The sequence below is a fragment of the Coffea eugenioides genome, chromosome 2 (genome assembly GCF_003713205.1).
Source record: "Coffea eugenioides isolate CCC68of chromosome 2, Ceug_1.0, whole genome shotgun sequence".
Taxonomy (NCBI): Eukaryota; Viridiplantae; Streptophyta; class Magnoliopsida; order Gentianales; family Rubiaceae; genus Coffea; species Coffea eugenioides.
In genome coordinates, this window is record NC_040036.1 from 51,998,157 (window position 1) to 52,023,031 (window position 24,875).

Genomic DNA, 24,875 nt, shown 5'->3' on the forward strand with positions numbered 1-24,875 from the left:
TGTGCGGAACTGCGATAGTAATTGCCTATTTTGACTGGATTTGGTTTGGATTTTGAAGTTGGTGTCTTCTGATGAAATGTTACTGGATGTCTTAGCTATCATATGCCTTTGGAATTTCGGCATTTGGACTTGTATAGACTGAGTTATAGTAATTACAGTTTTCTGTGTTTTGCAAACCTGTTTTGGTAATTCTGGTATAGTATTTGGCACTTTCGACCTAGTTAAGCTAGGAACTGGATTGAGTGCCCTTCTGCATTGTTGTAGCCCTGTTTCATAGCTTCGAATCGGTGGGTCTTACACCCCCATCCGACATTTGTAGTGAGAGTTGAGCCATTACCGCATTATGAGGTCAAATCCGGTTTTCTTATCAAGGCTTAGGTTAAAGCCCTTTCTTAATTTCTGGTTTGCTTTCATGCTGGTATATGTTTATAAAACCCTATTGGGGTTGTGAATTGGTGTTGTTTATGGCTCGGTATGGTTTCTTGTTTTATGATATTGTGAGCCTATGGAACGGCTCTTGACATGAAATGCTTATCTGTGTGTTGTTGGGTTGTGATTGAAGAAAAATAATGAAGCCTTAATGGCTGGAAAAGTAAGAATTTTAGGGGAAGTGCTGCCCGATTTTCTAGGCAGTTGGTTCCTTTAAGTTGGATTTGCCTTTTGGTAGAATGAAAGGCTTTTGGGTTGTTTGCGCCTAAGTCTTCATGTTACCTTTTTGTTTCCAAGAAAATCATGTTTTCCACCCTTGCATTAGTAATTATTTTGGCGAGGCATACGACTAGTAGTCGAGCCTCATGTGCATTGTGTTTACCCGATTCTGGAAGTAAAACCTTCAATTGATTTATTTTGATTATTTTAGGGTTTCTTGGCGATTAAGGCCAATCTGAAGTGAAAACTTTTGAAGTTGAGCCGGTGAGTGTACCACTCCCCTCCATTGCTATTTAACTTGATTTCTGCTCTGCAATCTGTTTATTTGTTCGAGACGAGGGTGTACTTTATCACACTCGTTCTCTAGTCTGTTCATATGCCAATTTACTATGCAAAATTTGAATCTGTTATCTGTGTCTGCATCTGTTCGGATTTCTATGACTTATGAGCTCAATCCTGTGGCTAAGTTATTCGAGTCGGGCCGGCAAGGGCCTGGACGATTAGATAACGAACCACGGTAGTCTGTTCGGGGATTTTGGGTATTGAGACCCTTGATTCCGGGTATACTCGAGTATTACCATTTTGTTCGTTTGAGGTGAGCGGGCCCGGTAAAGGGGTGTTTGGTGGACGGAATTCGGTGATAAGAGGGGTCTACGGACGCATTGGTTCTATATACGTTGACGGAGAGTCAACCGGTTTGGATCAAGTATTGCGCTGGAAATTTGGCTCCTGTGAGCCACCCGTATCCTTCTGATTTGAATCATTGGTTCCTTTGCTTTACATCTGACATGTGTATCTGATTTGTTAAATGTGAAATGCCATGATTTTAATGCTATCTGTTTGGTACCTCATTGAGCGCAAGCTCACCCCATTCTGTTCCTTTTGTTTTCCTTACAGGAAAAATAAATACTTTTGGACTGGATTTGATAATCGGTTGCCGACTTGAGCTAGTTGAACATATCTTTTGTATAGCTCATGTATTAAAACCCTAAGTGTACTTTTGGGGCGTTTCTCTTTTGATTTGGCAAACCGTGTATATGTATTATCTTTTGAAAGCTTTTTGTATGTCCTTTTGGATTGTAATCGCTAAAGTTCAGATGTGAATGTTTGCGTGCTCTTTCGGTTGGGTTTTGACGGATCGGTTACTATTCATGACCGACTCCGGATTTCATTTTTTATTTTGGGTTATTTTACCATTTTGACCTGTTTACGCTCGTTTGGACAAGTGTCCCTTTTATGTTTTAGACAACTAAGCACCTAAGGGGTGAGGTGTTAGGGACACTTGGTAAGTTTAAGGAATTTTTGGGGAGGAAAGAAAGAAAAAAAGAAAAGGAAAAAGAAAAGATGGGGGGTTTTTAGGGTAGAAAGGGCCGAGAGGAAAAAGAGAGGTAGGGTGGCAGCGAAAGATAGAAAAAAGGAAAGGAGAACAAAGAGTTGGCGGTGGAACAAGCAGCAACGAAAAGGAGAAAAACGCCAGGAAGGCCGGGAATTGCAAGAAAAAAAAAAAGAAACAGAGGAAAGCTGGGCGGAGGAATTGCAGGTTGCTGTCGGCTTCGGAGCTTCACCGAGAGAGAGCTAGAGGGTGGACGGAAAAATTGGAAAAGAGGACTGGGAAGACAGAGGAAAAATAACCGTGAGAAAAGAACAGAGACTGAGGGAGAACTTTGGAGAAAAACAGGAGGAAGCTCCGGCTAAAGAAAGAAAACGAAGAAAAGGTCTTCGGCTGAGGGAAAGAAAAACAGGGGGCTGCGTCTGGGAGCTGGAAAAGAACATAACAAAGAAAATTGGGGGAAGGTCGGCGGAGGAAAAGAAAACAGAGATAAGAAAGAATGGTGGACGACGGGGAAAACACAGAGCCGCCGCCGCTCATAGCCGTTACCACTTCACCGATTCCACCGTCGCAGCCAGCAGATTTTCACTGAAGCAAAAGCGTGGAAAGCTATTTTCTTTTTTCCTTTAAATATCAGTTCTTTGTTTTTTCTCCTCTTCTTCAAGCGGAAATGCCAGAAATCCCAACCCAAAAATTTGCCTATGGTGAATCTGTCTCTTGCAATTTTTCGGTGGTTGTTCACGATGGTTATGGGTTGATTGGATTGATTTCTTGTTTCTGATAAAAATTTGGGGCTGATTATAGTTTCAGTTGAGCCAAAATTTGACGAAGTCATTAACGCCCCTTACCTGTTTGATGAAATGCCTGAACCAGAAATTTGAACCAAAAAAGGAGATTTGTATGTAATTTCTGTACGCAATCGAGAGGAGTTCTGGCTAGTGCAAAGCTGGCCAGAACCTGAGCATTCGCTAGTCGAGCAGAGGGAAAGAAAATCATGATTTCCGAAGTTGATTTCTTCCATTTTTATTATTGTATCTTGCGATGATTTAGTGCGTTTTTGCCGCGTAAACCTGCTGAAGCTTGGAGTTTCGGAAGTTGCAGAAAGTAAAATGAAGAAGAGGGCTTCGATTCTGATTTGCATGATCTTTTTAAATTTCATTTTGGTCCTTCCACTTTTGCACAATTTCACTATGGCCCGAATACTTCTACAATCCAACCATTTTTGCCCCTATTGAGATCTAATTTTCTTTTTCATATTTCAAAGCCATTTTTGAGCAAATAATTTCTAGAATTTAGAGTATAATCAGTCTTTAATAAATTCTAGTAGATTTTTATATTGATGGGTTTAGTAAGAATAGTTGGAGGATTAGATTAAGTTTTGTTGTTGGTTTATTATTTTGGGGTTTTGGTTTGGGCCAAGGGATAGAAGCCCACCGGTTTTGTTGGTTAATCTTTGGGGCCAAAATAGTAGACTGGCCTACTTCTTTTACCTTGGGTTTTCGGTTGGGTTTGGGAAGTCTTGGCCTACGAAAATAAATACCATGGCCCAATGGCCTGACCCATTAAGAAACCAGCAAACGAATTCACAAATCGATCCCTGTACTTCTAAATAATTATACTATGGTCCTAAACACTTTAAGTTTCTTTCAATTAGGCCCTTAATATAATTGCAAGTAGGTCCTTAAACTTTATTTTTCTTTAATTTTGACCCCAAATGATACGAAATATGGGCCGCTTAGGGGCCATGTTTAAGGGGCCATATTTCGGGCTGCAAGAGAATGAATCTTTTAGTAATAGTTTAGTCGTTTATTTTTCAAATTTCTATTTTATTTGGTAGGAATAAGTTCGGTCCAAGACCTCATGTTGAGTTGGATCCGATTTACAGAGTCTAGGCTCACTATTACTTAAGTTGGTTAATTAGCTTTTATTGGGTTATGTTGGGCCAGCTTAAAGCCTTCATTGGGTCGATTATAAGCTGTCCATTAGTTAGCCCTAACTATGATTAGTGAGTCATTAGTTTAGTTGTCAAATCGAATAAGGAAACTTGCATTGTTTCCAACTTAGATTAGGTTTGCTTCTTTGTAAGGCTATAAATAGCGAAGCTTTGATAATTTCAGGGAGACACTTTTATGATAAAAATATTGAGAGAGTTTTCTCCATAGCTTTCGAGCAAACCTTGAACAACTTAGAGTTATACTCTAGTGTTCTTGTTCGGCTTATCAATTCAAGAATCGCACTTGAATTGTGGCGCCTTCTACACTTGCCTGAGGTTCGCTAATTCGTTTGATTACGGGTTGAGATAATATCAACAAGTTCGTAGTTACGGGGATTAGAGGGGTCGTAGGGTTTCCGCTGCCACCGTTTCTTGCATCCGACATCAAATCCAACAAGCGATCTTGGGTCGCGAATCTCCTCACCAACGAGATTCGTATCAGCTGGCATCAGAGCTAGCTTGTTGGTAACATCGTTTATCCCTCTTTTCATGTTTTAATTCGTGTCTGTTTCGTTAGTTCCAAAAAATAATTTTTTTGTTGTTGCACGTCGCGTCTGTCCGCGAGTTCCTGGCCGCGAGTTTCCCTCGTTTTCAATTCTGGTCACCATTGTTGGTCCTGTCTTGGTGTCGTTTGAACCCCTGGAATTTCTGGAAATTAATTGTGTCGAGTTTGACTTAGTTTGTGCGAGTATCTCATCAGTTGTTACACACAAAAAAAAAGAAGAGCTTCCTGGTCGGTGACTTCTTCCAAGTCGCGAAGCTGCGACCTTGGAATTGTGCAACCTGTCCGTGTCTTGTTTATTGTTAATTACTATTGAGTCTTGTGCGCAATCTGCTCGTGTCTTGCTGTCTTTGTTTCCACTGTTTGTGTCCAACAAATTACAGAATCAACCAGTGTTGATAGTCGTGTCCCACGTCGTACATAAGATATTGAGACATTAGGAATTTCTGTCTTGCCGCACTTGCATTGATAAATCTGTCAGAATTGTCTCCTCATTGTTTGTGCGTGATAATTGTTCAGCAGCTTGCTATCTTATTGTTATCGTGATTGAGTCCAATCTGAGTCAAAAAAAAAAAACCATCAACACAAGCCGCACTTAAACCCGGACAGACCTGGGAAATTCTGCCAACGAAAACCTGTGTTCATTTGAAGTTGCTGTTGCGCCAAAAAAAAAAAAAAATGAACCCAGCAGCCAGAGGAACGTTTGTATCTTAGTTATGGTGCAATCCTAGAGCACTTGGGAAGAGGAATATGGTCGGCTGAACATTTAGAAAAGAAAAGAAACAAAAAAAAAAAGGAAAGAGAAACAGCCGCTGAGGACTTCCAATCCTGATTGATTTCTAAATCCAAAGGAGTTTCCATTCTTATTGCTTCCTGATTTGTAGCCCCCACTTACCCATATTCATACCTTGGCATTGAACCACACCTCTGCACAACAAATAGACCCTGAAACAGCCCAACCAGCCGCACCTAATACCTTATTACCTAGACAGCCGCACTACAAAGTAGTCCCCTAAAACAAAGACCAACCGGCCACTAGCTCTTGTTCCCCACGTCGGTTACCACACCTCGTGAACCATTATCAATTACCATCAAGGAATATCACCTCCCTACGCCTGAGCATTCCAAACAAGCACCAATACCCCATAAAACCCCCAGTCCGAACCCAGGGCAGTAGCAAGACCAGATTCCAGCAAACCAACGTCCATAGTGTCTCGTCTAGGCTTCGCTAAAATTCAGCCTTGAGTCATTTTTTTTTTGAGTCGTTTATTGAGCTGTGGTCAGCCTTTGAGTCATTTATTGAGTCGCTCATTTTTCTCCATTCCACTAACACGCATTTGGTGACCTTGGTTGGTAAGCTGACCAAGGAATCCAGCACAAGCGAAAGACCCATTTTCCTTGTCGGTTAGATTTTTTTAGTGTCGTTCTTAATTTTTTCGGCTTTTGTGTCAATTCTTTTTCCAGTTTTTATTCTTGAATATATTCTACCACTCCATTCTTAGTGTCTTAATTTTGTTTTCCAAGAAAATCTCCACTCTTACGAACCTCAACTTCTAGCGTGAACTTGATTTTTAGGCCTAATCTTGGGCACTTGAGGAATTCTACTTTCTTCAAGGTTTGCAAGGGGCTGTGAGAAAATCTTTGGTGAGAACATTAGAGTGAAAACACAAGTGACAAGTGCATACATGTGAGCTTGTGTGTTGTGAGAAACTTCTTTTCTCTGCTAACCAATTTTGCAGGTCACTTAACCATGCCTCGTGGAGTTGCATCTCATTCATATCATCACGAATTCTTAGAGAATGAGCCTCTCAAGAGGAGGGGTTCCAAGCGAACTACTTCCAAGTACTCTAGTTCCACGCATTCAATCTCCGAGCATTCACAACATGAGTTTCATCCACTTTAGGAGGACATGGATCATTTTCGTGCCTTGTGCGTATATGAAAGATATAAGCGTACTTGTAATGAGTATGAGGAGGAGCAAAGGAGTTTGCGTCGAGCATCTAAGCCAAGGTCTTCATCAAGCAAACGAGCATCATCTAAGGAGTGTTGTGACAATCGAGTCATGAATTCTCGAATTGAATCAAAGCCTCATGAATCGAAGGCTGATTTCCGAAGCCGGACTAAAGAATTATTTGACTCTATGATGGGAGAAATTAGCCAAGTGCTGAAATCATATTTTGAGCAATTTACTCATGTGTCAACCAATGGTGGTAAAGATGTTCCTTCTAGTCCGCCATTGATTGAAGAAATATCTACGAATGCTAGCAATGAAATTGAGATTGAAAATCTTGAAGTCCCATCTACACAAGTTAGTTGTCTTGAGCTAGTTGAGAAGGAAGACAAGGGAAAAAGTACGCCGACTTTGGGAAACAATGCGAGGGCTTATTTTTCTAATGAACTTACCTTTGTTATGTTTAGCTTTTCTTCTTTTATACAGGTTAAGCAAGGAGAGATTGAGTTGATCATGGCATGTTCTATCCCTATATCCATTGGCAAATATCAGAATTTTCATGGAGTTTGCATCTTAAGTGTTGTATCCCTTTACTATCCATTGATATACAACTTCACCCATGAGCCTGCTTTGCTTGTTGGGAGGAGTAATGAAGTTTCAAAGGGAGTCCTTGCACTTGAATTTTGTCCTTTGCCTCCTTACCATTTTGCAACAAGTGTCCCAAGTGATGATCCATCTAATGAAGTCGATCATGTTCAAAGTGTTGTTCAGTTTCTCAGTTGCATTATGGAGGATCCAAGAAGATGTGAGCTTGCTGCCAATGTACCATACATTTTACCTTGCATCATGGAACCGAAGCTATATGCGTTATCTTCGAGGAGTCGTTGGAGTAAAGCCTTGAGTTTTTCATGGCTGATTGTGAGCATTTTCAAGCTAACCAAGAGACATGTGCACCAAATTATAATAATCATGACGTATGCAAGTATCATTCATTCTAAGAGAGCCAATATGTGGAGATTTGAGGTTTCATCCTGCCAACTCTTGTTAGTACCATTCATTTCCAACCACGATTTGAGGACAAATCTTTTTCAAGAGGAGGGGAATGATATGAAATATGGGCTGCTTATGGGCCATGTTTCGGGCTGCAAGAGAATGAATCTTTTAGTAATAGTTTAGTAGTTTATTTTTCAGATTTCTATTTTATTTGGTAGGAATAAGTTCGGTCCAAGACCTCATGTTGAGTTGGATCCGATTTATAGAGTCTAGGCTCACTATTACTTAAGTTGGTTAATTAGCTTTTATTGGGTTATGTTGGGCCAGCTTAAAGCCTTCATTGGGTCGATTATAAGCTGTCCATTAGTTAGCCCTAACTATGATTAGTGAGTCATTAGTTTAGTTGTCAAATCGAATAAGGAAACTTGCATTGTTTCCAACTTAGATTAGGTTTGCTTCTTTGTAAGGCTATAAATAGCGAAGCTTTGATAATTTCAGGGAGACACTTTTATGATAAAAATATTGAGAGAGTTTTCTCCATAGCTTTCGAGCAAACCTTGAACAACTTAGAGTTATACTCTAGTGTTCTTGTTCGGCTTATCAATTCAAGAATCGCACTTGAATTGTGGCGCCTTCTACACTTGCCTGAGGTTCGCTAATTCGTTTGATTACGGGTTGAGATAATATCAACAAGTTCGTAGTTACGGGGATTAGAGGGGTCGTAGGGTTTCCGCTGCCACCGTTTCTTGCATCCGACATCAAATCCAACAAGCGATCTTGGGTCGCGAATCTCCTCACCAACGAGATTCGTATCACCAAAACTTTGTTAATGTTTGCAACCAAGTCCTTTCTTCTTTTGACTTTCTAAATGTGGGTTGTTTACATGATTTAATTGATTCAATTTCATGTTCATTTTTATCTTTTGTAGTTATTTGTTAATTAAAGTGATGCCTTGACCTTTTTCTTTTATTTTGGAGGATAAATAAGTAATCTCACCCCATTAGGGCATCAACTCAAGGGAGGTACACTTTATCCCTTATTCTTACTTTATTTGACTTTACGTGCCCTATGTGACTTTACATGTTTGATTGTATGCCTCTTGAATGTTTTTTTTTATTCATTTCATTTATTTATTTATTGGCTTTGCATATTTATTTTAGTTCAATTTGATTATTTGAAAGGCAATTTAATGCCAAGGTTGTAATAGTTAGGTTATTATTTTATTTATTTTTTCCTTTTCCCCCTTAGATTGTAGTAGGACCTCCCCAAGTGTAATAGTTAGGGCTTTATTTGCTTTATTGAGTGTTGTGTGATTCGCATGCTATGTGCTATGTGTTACCGCTTTCTTAGGGCTTTGCATCTAGATATCATGATTATGTGTTATGTGTTTATGTGATATATGTGTTTACATGCTTTTAATTAAAGCTTTATAGGATTAATTTATTTATAATTAATATGTGACATGTTATCACACTAGTCCAACGCTAGTTGTGATCCATTTCTCGATACCACACTAGTCCAACGCTAGTTGTGGTTCCCTGGTCCGATTTCTCACTAGTCCAATGCTAGTAAAGAAGTAGAAACATGGGCTAGTCCAATGCTAGACCCTTTAGGGACCTCCTTCGCTAGATCATATAGTTACATTACATGTCTTGCATATTTTTCTATTTTTAGGATTTTTATCATTTTCACGTAATACTTCCCCTAATAAAATATCCCTTACCCCTATGTATATGTAACATTTAGATTTACATCTCATTTAGGAAATCAGGGGTAGATTAGTACATTTTGCTTGTTTAGATTAGGGAGAACCCCTTGCGTATGGGATATGGACGAGTTTGGCTTTCTAACCTTAGCACGCTCGTATTCCCTCTATTAAAGGGAACATTGAAAGTCACGAGTATAAGTCCCCCGCACCCATTATGATGCATTCCTTTAGGTCATACACATCTGTATATTATTATTTTCTTTACTTTTTCTTTCTTTCGAGTCTCGTGACTTGCATTATTTGTGACTTCTTCGAAGAGTCTTTATTGGGGCATCACAATTAATGTGATTGGCATCAATTGAGCTTTGAAGAGAAATTTCGACTCCCCGATACCCTCTTAGGTCTAGGGTTTGCATTCATATAATACATCCAAATGTGATAAATCTCTAGATTAAAAATAAGAAAATCTTTGACTCAATCGCACAACTAGCCTTGGCTAGGTTGAAAGGGTGCCTTGGATTTTTATCCTTGCCTTCCCTTTCTTCAAATGTGACTCCCGAATCTTTTTCTCTGATTTTCGTGGACTTGGAGTCGTTTAAAAAGGGTTTTTCTATTTTTTCTTTAAAAATTCATTTTTAGGTGACTTGGTACACCTCAACTCAATACCAAGTGGCGACTCCAATTTTTATTTCAAAAACCCTTTTTAAACTACATTTTGGGTCAAATCGTCGCATTTTCAAGTCCCATTTAGACCCATATTTTTCATTTTCTTTTTAAATCAAAAATTCATTTTCCAACCAAAAATTGAATCAAAATTCACCTTTTAAAATATTTATTTTTATTAAAAAATGGGGCGCGACAGCTGGCGACTCCACTGGGGATTTTGAGAGTCCGAGCAAAATTGATTTAGTCAATCTTTTTCTTCTTTTAACCTTCTCATATATCGCATTTGGATGTTTAGGGTTGCATTCTTCTTTCCCTTTTGCCCTTTTTCTCTTTTTAGGGATTTTTCATCCGTCACGCCCCTAATCGCTCTTCGCACACTATGTATGTGATGAATGGATGGTTCATTTATTTGTTTACTTTTACTTGTTTCGCGATTGCATTTTGGGATGGGGGGTAGTTACCCTAGAACTTTCGACTGCATCTGATGGTATAATCCCTCCCCTCAAAAGAAAAGCATTTTATACGTGCATGCATAGTTTTATTTATCCCATTTTTCTTTATCGTGGGCGCCATCCCACATCTCCCTGTAGGATTAGGATCGATTGCCTTAGGTATGCGGATGGTGTGCACTGCGCCCATAGCGATACCTAAGGGATCACTCGAGCCACCGACCGAAGGCCCTGGAATTGATGACCCTTCGCCTTTAGGTCTGAAGGCTTGGGAGCCTGAAGCCTGATCGAGTCTAGATGCATTAGTAAACCCAACCTCATGCATCCATGTTAGAAGTGCCTAGGATAAAGTCAACCTACCCGACTAGGAGCACTAAGACACGAGGGGAGGGATCCCACCCCTCTTTCCCTTATTTATCTTTTTGCTTTTAATTGCCCAACGTGTTATGTGATTATGTGTTGAACTAACGTTTCTTTGTCTTTTTGTCTTTTGCATTCACAAACGTTAGGAATAAGAGGTCTGGCATGATCTTCTTTTAGGACCAGCCCTTGTAAATAGGCTATTACACGTTTAGAAATTATGGTTTATTTCATTCAATGGTATATCATTTTAGGCTTAACCTGGTAGATAAAGGGTCCCTTAGGTCATGTTTCATTTCAAATTGCATGTTTTACTGCTTTAATAAACCGGCATCATGCATAAACCCTAAAAAGGGAATACCACATAGGGAATCCCGTGTTAGGAATAAAATCGCCCTGTGTCTCGGATATTTAATCCAAGGAGACTTGCACGTTTGTACTTTTGTACCATCCAAAGGGGTAGTGCACAAGGTAAGGTAGGATTCGATCCTTTCCATGACCCTGGGGCGATCTTTGGTACATTAGAATATGAGTATCTAACGATCATTCTTTGGTCATTTTTAACATAGTTGGTAAAAATCCCTTGCTTAAAGGACATTAACTTGAAGAAATTTGCAAATAATTCCTCATTGTTGAGATGGTAAACTTATTGAGGCCAAATCTTGATTGTAGGAGGCTCATAGGCTAATGCATAGTAATGCATTTTTGAAACTACCAACGGGGAGATAATTCCATCGATTTTTGAATAAACCATCAATTCCATTCAATTCATTTGATCAAATTATTTATCAATTTCATTTTGTCAATTCATTCATTTTAGGACAATTTAGTCAATAAATCATCAATTCTATTCCATCCATTGGACCATTTTATTCGTCAATTTCATCCAGTCCATTTTATCAATTTGTTCATTTTTAGGGCAATCTAGTCGATTTTGAATTCATTTGACAAGTTTACCCATTTTAGGGCAATCTAGTTGATTTTGAATAGATCACTAATTTCATTCAATTCATTTGAGTAGTTTACCCATTCTTGGGGCAATCTTATCGATTTTGAATAAATCATCAATTTCGTCCGATCCATTTGACCGATTTGCCTAGTTTTAGGGCAATTCGGTCGATTTTGAATAAATCATCATTTCACTTGATCTGTTTGATCAATTGATTTCATTCAATTCATTTGATTAGTTTAATTCATTTTTAGGGTTATCCATTCAATTTTGAATAAATAATCAATTTTCATTCAATGCATTTGACCATTTTGCCCTTTTTAAGGTAATCTAGTCAATTTTGAATAAATCATCAATTTCATCCTATCCTCTTGATCCGCTTATTCCTTTTTAGGGTGTAAGTCTAAAGTTCACTGAATAAATTAGTCGAGACATTGCAATCCTTTCAAGAGTAGGCTCTTTCTCACATCATTTTATGTGTCGATCAAAACAAGCAATCCATTCGGACTTCGTCCTCATTTTTTAGGACAAACATCTCTTCTCACTCCAATTGGCCAAATTTTTCAAATCATTTTTCACCCAATCAGTTGATCGGGTCATCAGGTATTGTATGGTGCATACCCTAGAGGATTGCATTTTCATGCTAGGCCTACCATTGGCATAAAAGGGCTCCCCCATAGGACATGCATACCGAACTTTTATTCTTGCTTACTGACTCGGGGTATTTTTCCTTTTTTCCCCTTCCCCTGCATTCATAAAAATGTTTCAATAAGGTGGAAATATTTTTCTATATCTGATAACAATTTTGATCCGATAAAGTTTGAAAGGTAATTCTTGATTCTTGGGCAGACCCTGCAATGAAAACATGAAGGATCTATTTGGAAGCGCTAGGCTAAAGCCTCTAAGAGTCTTCATCATTATTTGTCAAAGAAAAGAAAAATTTTGTTCCGAAAAGGAGGCAAACAAGTGTGTATATGTGGAGCTCTTCAGAAGTCTTTCTCTTCTTATTTGCCGAAATTTTGTTTCAAACTTTTTCAGCAATAAATTTTTTTATTTATACAATTGTTGATAATGTATATTTCATTCTTTTTTGGCTATTTGAGGGATTTCATGATGAATTTTAAGAAATAAGACCGAATTGAGATTTTTTCAACCTCTAGCCTGAAAATTCACAAGTGTATGCTTTCTAAAATCCTTACAATAAGACCCAATGAGATACCTTTTTCTCCTTCACTGTACAATTCCTATTTTTGCCCACCTCTATTTAACCCCAAAATAAAAATCAGTCACATTGATTGATAAATTGTAATTTGGGGCAACTTTTGCTTGAAAATGTTCATTGCGTCTAATCTAGTTCAATCCACATCTAAGTGAAAGCAAAAATGTGCATTATTCTTATTTGTTTGGAAAATTTGGAATGATACTTCGAGCGTTCGTTTCTCTACCTAGACAGATTTTATCATTTGCTCTCCCATTTGAGCCTATAAAAGAATAATTTCGTTTCAAATAAGCGCCTTAATGATCACTACCCTACATTGGAAAATTCTTAGATATCAAAAAGGGAGTGGATTTTCAATGACCATTTCGTTACTTTGGTTGTCATGAGGTGTAAGAATGATACTTTGGTCATCATTTCTACAACCTAAATACTATTTATCCCTTGCATCCTTATTTGAGCTAAAATGGGTGGTTCTTTTCAAAGCACCTATGATCGCACCCCACATTGGGGAAGGAGATTGAAAAAAAAAAAAGAGAAGAGAGAGAATTGCAAATTGGGGAAATTTTGGTTCTACCATTAATATCTGGGCTTCAATTTTGAAAAAGAAGAGAGAAAAAGAAAAAGAAAGAGTTTTGTCCAGCGGATCACTTTTGCTTCACAGATAGATGAACGGGAGTCATCCTCAGTTAATTAATTCAGGTACATGCAAAAAAATTTCGCATTAACGAAAGTTTCTTTTCAGAGTTAATGTAGGGAACGGAATAAGAAGTCAGGCCCTCTTTTTTTTCAATCAAACATTCTATCCCTAGTTATCCCTTTTGAGCTTTCAGAATAAATTATTTCGTTTGGCAACCCCTGAGAATCGCAAACCCCACACTGGGGCAAGTTTAAGTTGAAAAAGAAAGAAAAGTCCCAAGAGGTGAAAAGTGATAAAGCAACAAAATCAAAAGAAAAAAAAAGAAAAGAGAACTTCGGTTGAGTATAAACTGGGGCAAATTTTGAAAAGTTCCAAAAGAATGGCAGAAGGCCGAAAAATCAAAAGAGGAAAGAAAATGAAAGCGAAAGAGCCTCAGTTGAGAATAAACTGGGGCCAGTTCTGATTTAACCCTAAAAGGGGGTTGATACAATAATGCGATCTCAGATCATTTAAACCACTTTTAAAAAATCCACTTTCCAGCTTTAACTTTTCTAAGCACCCCACCAGACCCCATTACAAAAGCCGAAAGTCCTGACTTCTGTTTCTTTGCAATATCTCTGTCAAGAAATTTTCTAGTTGGCAAGTGATGCTCCTATACTGATGCCAATAAATTTTTTAGATGTATTTCTAAGCTGATTAACTGTGAAGTTGACAGCGCTTATCATGTGAAAACCCGCAAGGGCACCTTTGAAAAAAAGAGAGAAAAGAAGAAACAAAGCAAGCAAAATAAATGCAAATGAAATGCAAAAAGATTCGATGCTGAAGTCCCTGTTGAGTGATGATCACCAAGTCTAAGATCATTGAGTTCAAAATAGGGGCAATTTTGGAAAAAATACGATCTTCGGTGCAATGTCCTTGAAAGTTTTATTCTTTAACTATCGTTTTCAAGCTACATTACAAGCTCATAAAGTCCATCGCTGACTTATCCTTCATGACAACCCAAAGTGAGGATTATGCTCATAAGAAATCCATCAACCATTCGTGATCATAAGGGTATAACCAGTTTTCATATGTTGCAAGTTTAAAGCTTATATGTTGACTAAGTTTTCTTAAGAAATGAGGGTGACAAACTATTTGCTTTCACTAAGATGTGATATTGAATGGATTACATACAATTTGGGCGCAAGAATAAGACAGATCCTAACCTCTCATTTTTCCTTAGCCACCTCAAAATCAGAAATAAGATCACTTGATTGGTCCTGAAAGACGAGCTAACAAGAAGTGGTGACCCATTACTCTAAGCATCGATACTCAGATGAGGAAGAAATCTTCTGTAATGTGGTATTATTTCGAAAGATTCATCATGAAATTTTCTGTTAGGAAGCACAGTTTCTTACTTTAATAAATGGAGAGTCATCCAAACAAAATTTCGCAATGAAATGGGCCCACACTGGGGCAAATTTTTATTTGTGAAATTTCACAAAATAAGCCCACATTGGGACAAATTTTTTTTGTAAATACATTTGAGGATGTTAAACCAAACACACTGCTCTTTTCATGAGTTGTAGTTGCATTGATTTTAAAATAAGAAATTTAAGTGCATGTTGTACTTTGACAAGCCCCCTGTGTAGGTATTCATGGCTGAAATCGATGGAGAAGCATCAAGTAATGTGGAAGACCGATATCGGGAAAAGAAAAGAAAGAAGGGCCCTACACTGGGGTAAATTATTTTTGAAAGGATTTTCTCAAAAATATAAAAAAAAATTCCAAAAAAAAAATTCCAAAAAAATCAAAGAAAAAATCCAAAACAAAAAAAATCCAAAAAATTAGAAAATCCAAAAAAAAAAAAATCCAAAAATCAAAAATCAAAGGTCAGGAAAAATCAGGAAAAATCAAAAATCAAATTCAATTTCTTGTTTCTTCAAAAATCAAATTGAATTCTTATTGGCAATGTCTTAGCATCCGCCGCGCTCCCTTCTATCTTTCCCTTTTGACAATCACACTTAATTTTGGGGCTAATTTTACGGCAGGCTCGGGTGCTATTCCACTGATCAATTATCAAGGCAGGCTCGGGTTTAATCCCACTGACCAATTTGTCAAAGGCAGGCTCGGGTGTTATCCCACTGACCAATTGTCAAGACAGGCTCGGGTGTTGATCCCACTGACCAATTGATGGCAGGCTCGGGTATGGATCCCACTGACCAATGGAATGGCAGTTTGGATATTATCCGCTGGCCGATGCTATGACAGGCTCGGGTTTAATCCCACTGACCAATTATCAAGGCAGGCTCGGGTTCTATCCCACTGACCAATTGAAGGCAGGCTCGGGTGTTGATCCCACTGACCAAGAAAATGATCAAGTGAGTGGCAGGCTCGGGTGCTGTCCCACTGACCGACCAAGCGAATGGCAGGCTCGGGTGTTGATTCGACTGACCAACCGACCAATTCAGACTCGGGTGTTATCCCACTGACTGACCAATTGAAGGCAGGCTTGGGTGTTGATCCCACTGACCAAGAAAATGATCAAGTGAGTGGCAGGCTCGGGTGCTATCCCACTGACCGACCAAGCGAATGGCAGGCTCGGGTGTTGATCGCATTGACCAAGAAAATGATCAAGTGAGTGGCAGGCTCGGGTGTTTTCCCACTGACCGACCAATTGAAGGCAGGCTCAGGTTTAATCCCACTGACCCGTTATTAAGGCAGGCTCGGGTTTAATCCCACTGACCAATTCATCACATTGGGGCAAATCTTTGGATAATTTTTCGAGCAAGTCTTATACAGTTTTTCATGCATACCAGCCCAGCATTTTATTTTACACCGCCACTAAACATGGGTTAGTCCCACCAGTGCGCATTTCATTTTCATTGCCGCTAAACATGGGTCAGTCCCACTAGCGCATTTTATTTTTCACCGCCACTGAACATGGGTTAGTCCCACCAGTGCGCATTTCATTTTCATTGCCGCTAAACATGGGTCAGTCCCACTAACGAGCATTTCATTTACATCGACACTAAACATGAGTGAGTCCCATTTTAAAATTTCTTGTTCGGATCAGTCCCGTTTTAAATTTCTCATCTGGGTCAGTCCCATTTTAAAAAGTTTTGTTAAAGAGATCAGTCCTCATTTTCAAAAGGGTCAAGTCATTCAAATGGTTTGCAGTTGAATAATCACAGGTGAGTATTTGGTGTCTACTTCTTTGTCTCAAGTTTTTTCAAATTGTAGACACCAAATTTTTGATTTTTTTAACTTTATTTGTTTACTTGCTTCAATTCTAGGGTTTTATTTTATTTTTATTTTATTTTGTTCATTATTATTTTTTTATTTTTATTTATTTTTGTCTTCATACTAAATTTCAGAAAAACAAAAGAAAAAGGAAAAAAAGAGGAAAAGGGAAAAAGAGTGAAAATGACAAGTGGGGAGGCATGCATTTGGACAAGTGTCCCTTTTATGTTTTAGACAACTAAGCATCTAAGGGGTGAGGTGTTAGGGACACTTGATAGTTTAAGGAATTTTTGGGGAGGAAAGAAAAGAAAAAAAGAAAAGGAAAAAGAAAACATGGAGGGTTTTTAGGGTAGAAAGGGCCGAGAGGAAAGAGAGAGGCAAGGTGGCGGCGAAAGATAGAAAAAAGGAAAGGAGAACAAGGAGTTGGCGGTGGAACAAGCAGCAACGAAAACGAGGAAAAGGCCAGGAAGGCCGGGAATTGCAAGAAAAAAAAAGAAACAGAGAATAAGAAAACAGAGGAAAGCTGGGCGGAGGAATTGCAGGTTGCCGTCGGCTTCGGAGCTTCACCGAGAGAGAGCTAGAGGGTGGACGGAAAAATTGGAAAAGAGGACTGGGAAGACAGAGGAAAAATAGCCGTGAGAAAAGAACAGAGACTGAGGGAGAGCTTTGGAGAAAAACAGGAGGAAGCTCCGGCTAAAGAAAGAAAACGAAGAAAAGGTCTTCAGCTGAGGGAAAGAAAAACACGGGGCTGCGTCTGGGAGCTGGAAAAGAACAGAGCAAAGAAAATTGGGGGAAGGTCGGCGGAGGAAAAGAAAACAGAGATAAGAAAGAATGGCGGACGACGGGGAAAACACAGAGCCGCCGCCGCTCATAGCCGTTACCACTTCACCGATTCCACCGTCGCAGCCTGCGGATTTTCACTGAAGCAAAAGCGCGGTAAGCTATTTTCTTTTTTCCTTTAAATATCAATTCTTTGTTTTTTCTCCTCTTCTTCAAGCGGAAATGCCGGAAATCCCAACCCCAAAATTTGCCTATGGTGAATCTGTCTCTTGCAATTTTTCGGTGGTTGTTCACGATGGTTATGGGTTGATTGGATTGATTTCTTGTTTCTGATAAAAATTTGGGGCTGATTATAGTTTCAGTTGAGCCAAAATTTGACGAAGTCATTAACGCCCCTTACCTGTTTGATGAAATGCCTGAACCAGAAATTTGAACCAAAAAAAGAGATTTGTATGTAATTTCTGTACGCAATCGAGAGGAGTTCTGGCCAGTGCAAAGCTGGCCAGAACCTGAGCATTCGCTAGTGGAGCAGAGGGAAAGAAAATCATGATTTCCGAAGTTGATTTCTTCCATTTTTATTGTTGTATCTTGCGATGATTTAGTGCGTTTTTGCCGCGTAAACCTGCTAAAGCTTGGAGTTTCGGAAGTTGCAGAAAGTAAAATGAAGAAGAGGGCTTCGATTCTGATTTGCATGATCTTTTTAAATTTCGTTTTGGTCCTTCAACTTTTGCACAATTTCACTATGGCCCGAATACTTCTGCAATCCAACCATTTTTGCCCCTATTGAGATCTAATTTTCTTTTTCATATTTCAAAGCCATTTTTGAGCCAATAATTTCTAGAATTTAGAGTATAATCAGTTTTTAATAAATTCTAGTAGATTTTTATATTGTTGGGTTTAGTAAGAATAGTTGGAGGATTAGATTAAGTTTTGTTGTTGGTTTATTATTTTGGGGTTTTGGTTTGGGCCAAGGGGTAGAAGCCCACCGGTTTTGTTGGTTAATCTTTGGGCCAAAATAGTAGACTGGCCTACTTCTTTTACCTTGGGTTTTCGGTTGGGTTTGGGAAGTCTTGGCCCACGAAAATAAATACCATGGCCCAATGGCCTGACCCATTAAGAAACCAGCAAACGAATTCACAAATCGGTCCCTGTACTTCTAAATAATTATACTATGGTCCTAAAAACTTTAAGTTTCTTTCAATTAGGTCCTGAATATAATTGCAAGTAGGTCCTTAAACTTTATTTTTCTTTAATTTTGACCCCAAAACTTTGTTAATGTTTGCAACCAAGTCCTTTCTTCTTTTGACTTTCTAAATGTGGGTTGTTTACATGATTTAATTGATTCAATTTCATGTTCATTTTTATCTTTTGTGGTTATTTGTTAATTAAAGTGATGCCTTGATCTTTTTCTTTTATTTTGGAGGGTAAATAAGTAATCTCACCCCATTAGGGCATCAACTCAAGGGAGGTACACTCTATCCCTTATTCTTTCTTTATTTGACTCTACGTGCCCTATGTGACTTTACATGTTTGATTGTATGCCTCTTGAATGTTTTTTTTTATTCATTTCATTTATTTATTTATTGGCTTTGCATATTTATTTTAGTTCAATTTGATTATTTGAAAGGCAATTTAATGCCAAGGTTGTAATAGTTAGGTTATTATTTTATTTATTTTTTCCTTTTCCCCCTTAGATTGTAGTAGGACCTCCCCAAGTGTAATAGTTAGGGCTTTATTTGCTTTATTGAGTGTTGTGTGATTCGCATGCTATGTGCTATGTGTTACCGCTTTCTTAGGGCTTTGCATTTGGATATCATGATTATGTGTTATGTGTTTATTTGATATATGTGTTTACATGCTTTTAATTAAAGCTTTATAGGATTAATTTATTTATAATTAATATGTGACATGTTATCACACTAGTCCAACGCTAGTTGTGATCCATTTCTCGATACCACACTAGTCCAACGCTAGTTGTGGTTCCCTTATCCGATTTCTCACTAGTCCAATGCTAGTAAAGAAGTAGAAACATGGGCTAGTCCAACGCTAGACCCTTTAGGGACCTCCTTCGTTAGATCATATAGTTACATTACATGTCATGCATAGTTTTCTATTTTTAGGATTTTTATCATTTTCACGTAATACTTCCCCTAATAAAATATCCCTTACCCCTATGTATATATAACATTTAGATTTATATCTCATTTAGGAAATCAGGGGTAGATTAGTACATTTTGCTTGTTTAGATTAGGGAGAACCCCTTGCGTATGGGATATGGACGAGTTTGGCTTTCTAACCTTAGCACGCTCGTATTCCCTCTATTAAAGGGAACATTGAAAGTCACGAGTATAAGTCCCCCGCACCCATTATGATGCATTCCTTTAGGTCATACACATCTGTAGATTATTATTTTCTTTACTTTTTCTTTCTTTTGAGTCTCATGACTTGCATTATTTGTGACTTCTTCGAAGAGTCTTTATTGGGGCATCACAATTAATGTGATTGGCATCAATTGAGCTTTGAAGAGAAATTTCGACTCCCCGATACCCTCTTAGGTCTAGGATTTGCATTCATATAATACATCCAAATGTGATAAATCTTTAGATTAAAAATAAGAAAATCTTTGACTCAATCGCGCAACTAGCCTTGGCTAGGTTGAAAGGGTGCCTTGGATTTTCATCCTTGCCTTCCCTTTCTTCAAATGTGACTCCCGAATCTTTTTCTCTGATTTTCGTGGACTTGAAGTCGTTTAAAAAGGGTTTTTCTATTTTTTCTTTAAAAATTCATTTTTAGGTGATTTGGTACACCTCAACTCAATACCAAGTGGCGACTCCGATTTTTATTTCAAAAATCCTTTTTAAACTACATTTTGGGTCAAATCGTCGCATTTTCAAGTCCCATTTAGACTCATATTTTTTATTTTCTTTTTAAATCAAAAATTCATTTTCCAACCAAAAATTTAATCAAAATTCACCTTTTAAACCATTTATTTTTATTAAAAAATGGAGCGCGACAATGGGTATCTTGTTTTGTCGACTGGAGTGATACCTCCTCGACTAATCGATATGCTCGAGTATTACCACACGTGTTTATCTTGGCGTTTGGGCCCGATAAGGGAGTTGAATGGTGGACGGAAATTGGCGTTAAGTGATGTACTACTGGATTGGTTACTTTACTCGAAAGTTGACGGAGTGTCAACTACTACTTGATCAAACTCTGATGAACCAACGGGAATTTGGCTCCTGAGAGTCATCCGTATCCTTATACTTTGAAATGATTATTACTTGTCGTGTTATTGTTTCTTTTTAAATACTTTACACTCGCTCATTTGATAATTGCTATTTGAAGTGTTATTACTCATTTTCTTGACTTGTTATGCTCGCTACTTTGCTACTTTGATACTTTCACTTTTAATTAATGGTCAACTTGCTATTTGGAACCTCACTGAGCTTTAGCTCGCTCTATTAGATTTGTTTTCCTTACAGGGGATACGAGCGAGGTGTGAGACTAGTACAGGTTAGCATAGTCCAGTTTTTAAAATTTTTGCAATTGTACTCGCGCTAGTGCTCGATTAGGGTTGAATGTATCTGGAACTCATATCTTTTGATATATTTGGGATTGTATGGATGATTGAAATAGAAATGAATGTATTTATACGTTCCAAACTTGGGAACTGTTATTTCTTTTACTCTTGAGGTTGCAACCTATTTTCTTGAAGTGAGTGAGTGAGTCCTAGCGAGAGTTGGGCAGGCGGTCCGCTAAATCTTGGGGTAAGCCTTAGGGCGAGGTGGGGTCGTCACAAGCTATAGCCCCCCCCAAAAATGCTGGCGCGATAAATATAAGTGAATGAAAGAAAATAAACACATTATTCATCACATACATGGATATCGAGACGATTGTGCGAGTTAAATGCAAGAAACCCTAAAAAGGAAAAAATGCAACCTAAAACCTCCAAATGTGATATATAAAAAGATTAGAAAAAAAAGGATTGACTAAATCAAATGTTCGAACTCTCTAAAGTCCCCAGTGGAGTTGCCAAGCTATCGCGTCCCATTTTTGAAAAAATAAAATTTACCGGTTTATAAAATGAATTTTGATTAATTTTGATTGAAAAATGAGTTTTTGATTTGTTAGCGAATAAGGGCCTATAATGGGATTCAAAAAGTGCGACGATTTTGGTCCAAAATAATAGTTTAAAAAGGATTTTTAATAAAAAAAATAGGAGTCGCCACTTGGTATTGAATTATGGTGTACCAAGTTACCTAAAATGAATTTTAAATAAAAAGTAGAGAAAACCCTTTTTAAATGACTCCAAATCTTCGAAAATCAGAGAAAAGTGTATAGGAGTCACGTTTGAAGAAAGGGAAGGCAAGAATAAAATTCAATATACACTTTCAACCTAACCAGAGTTAGTTGCGTGATTTAGTCAGAAAATTTTCTTAGTTTAACCTATAAAACTTATCACATTTGGATGTTACTATATGAATACAAACCTAGACCTAATGGCTATCGGAAGGGTCAAATGTCTTTTCAAATTTTAATTGGTGCAAATCGTATTGCGTGATTTAGTCGAAAAATTTTCTTAGTTTAACCTATAAAACTTATCACATTTGGATGTTATTATATGAATGCAAACCTAGACCTAATGGCTATCGGAAGGGTCAAATGTCTTTTCGAATTTTAATTGGTACAAATCGCATTAATTGCGATGCCCAAAAGTTATTCTTTGAAGAGGTCACGAATATGCAACAATGAAACTTAAAAAAATATAAAAATTATAATATACAAATATACGTGACTTAAAAGAGAGGGATGCAACATAACGGGTATGGGGGCTAAGATTCGTGACTCAATTTTTCCTTTTATAGAGGGAATACGAGCGTGTTAAGGTTAGAAAGCCATACTCGTCCATCTCCCATATTCGAGGGTTAATTTTCTTAATTTAATAAAGCAAATGCACTAATCTACTCCTAATTTCCTTAAATGGAATAAAAGTCTAAATGTTATATGTCACACATAGGGATAAGGGATATATATAGGGGAAATATCATGCAAAATGATAAGGATCCTAAAAAGTAGAGAAATATGGATGAAATATAGTGATTTGTCACACAAGCATGATCTAGTGCGTAGGAACGGCCTAAGGGTCTAGCGTTGGACCAACCCATGTCTATAAGTTCTCACTAGCGTTGGACTAGTGAGAAATCGGAAAAAAGGACCACAACTAGCGTTGGACTAGTGTGGTGACGTCATGCATTTATTATAATCAAATAAATCATATAAAACATAGTAAAAGCAAGAAAACATATAAATCACATAGCACGTAAGCATGATATCTAGATGCAAGACCCTAAGAAAGCGAGTAAATACGTAAACACACAAGCATGCAAGCACACAAAGCAAATAAGAGCAAATAGAGACCTAACTATTATATTTGGGAGTCCTAACTACAATCTAAGGAGGAAAAGAATAAAAGGAGTAGAGTAATTTGGCGTTTAAATAACTACCTAACTATTACATATTCTATCTAAATACATGTTTTAAACCCCCTAACTATTACAATTTGGCATTTAAATGCCTCTCAAATAATAAAAAATTAAATTAAAATAAATAATAAATAAAATAAAGTGAATAAATAAATAAAATTAAAAAAAACATTCAAAAAACATGCAATTACACACATAAATTCACATAGGATCAAGTAAAATCAAAATAAAGGAGTAGGATGTACCTCCCTTGAATTGGTGACCTAATGAAACGAAATTTCTCTTATTTACTCTCCAAAACAAAGAAAATGGTCAAGGCATCAATTTATTTGACAAATAAATCATAAGGAAATGGAAATAAATATGAAATCTATCAATTTAGGCATTCAAATGGAATATAATTAATAATTAAAAAATAAAAGTAACTTCTATCTAAGAAATCAAACAAACAAGGACTTAATTGTGAACATTGAAAAAATTTTAGGGGCTAAATTATTATTATTACAAAACTTGGGAGTCAAAAATTAAAGAGAAATAAAATTAAGGGCTCAAAGATAAAGCCTACCAAACCCAATGCTAAAATTCAGAAAAATAAATCAAAACCCACTTGCTTGCTCCACTTGCTAAAATTAAACAACAAAAAGAATCACCAAACTCTTTAATTCTTTTGCTAAAACCCAAATCAAAACTATAAATTTATCAAAATTATTAAACCTTAAATTTCATCCTTAAACTCACACATAATCTGTCCAAAAATCATATTAAAGCATGCCAAAGAAAATTAACATTTTAAAGGGACAAGATTGATTGATTTTTCAATTTTCTGAGCCATAGCAGAATTACTTAGAAAACTAGGGGTTAAAGTGCAATTTAAAAAAAATCATGCAGCCTGGTACGAAGAAGCTTTCTTCTTCATCGCTGGTTTCTTTCTTCTGCAATTTTTCCTTCTGCGACCTTCTTCCTTATTCTACCAGGTAGATTAAATGCAAAACTCAAGCAAAACCCACTAGTTTATCAATCTAAAACCAACAAAACTTCAACCCATTTAATTAACATCATCCAAACACGATTGACCATTTCAAGAAGACCTAACAATGCATCTGTACATGAAAACGCAGCAAAGAAAGAAAAAATGAAACTTGCGGTAATTGAAATTGGCTCCACCTAAAGTCAATGTTTTTCTAGCCAACTCATTGAATCATTAAATATCAAATTACTCTGAAGCCTTTTGAACGTATCTGAATCAGCCAAACGAGAGTCTCTAAAGCATCAGAGATGAAACCACAAAGAGAAGAAATAACATGCGCGAGCATAAGGAAGAAACCCATGCGATGAACTCATCTTCACAAAATTATGTTAAAATGACAGGAAGAAAAGCTAGAGTTACTTGCAAATGTTAGTGAAATCAAACGAACATGAAATCTCCCAAGAAACTGCGTACCGACTCCTAGAACGAAGCCAAGGAAACTTTGTCGCAGAAATTGCAGCGATGGCGAACCTGAGAATTTGAGCCCCAATTTAGTTCCTTTAGAGGTGTTTTCACTCGATGATTACTGAACGAAAGTTGTTGCCAGATATCCAAAGAAGGTGTAGAAAGAAAAATCTCCTCAAAATAAGCACTATCGAGACCAGAAATGAGCAAGAAAGAGGGCTGATTCGTCAGCCTGGTGATCAGATTTTCTGCAATATTTTCTTCCTTCTCTCTCTCAATTTTCTCCCTCTTTCCTCTGTGTTTCTTGTTCACCGCTGCCTTTCCTCCTGTTCCCTCCTTGTTCCTCTCAATTTTTCCTTTTCTTTCTTCCCCTTTCTCCCTTCCTTTCTCTCTCTTTCTCTCTTCCTTTTCTTTCCAGTTTTCCTCTCGTTTCCCTCTATCTCTCTGTAGTTTCTTTCTACCTCTCTTGCTTCCCCAGATTCTCTCCTCCTCCCTTGTTTCCTCCTTTGTTTCCTTCAGCCGCTACCCTCCCTCAATCTCTCCTTCTCTT

The 24,875-nt window shown here is 37.6% G+C and overlaps 1 protein-coding gene across 1 annotated transcript in view; it reads left to right on the forward strand.

Moving 5' to 3' along the window:
- Nucleotides 1-6,382: 6,382 nt before the first annotated feature.
- LOC113759865 (putative disease resistance protein RGA1) overlaps nt 6,383-24,875 on the forward strand; it is a 26,774-nt gene continuing 8,281 nt past the window's right edge. The window contains exons 1-2 of the mRNA XM_027302443.1: nt 6,383-6,781; nt 6,911-7,246. Of these exons, the coding sequence (XP_027158244.1) occupies nt 6,383-6,781; nt 6,911-7,246 (735 nt within the window). The remainder of the gene's footprint in view (nt 6,782-6,910; nt 7,247-24,875) is intronic.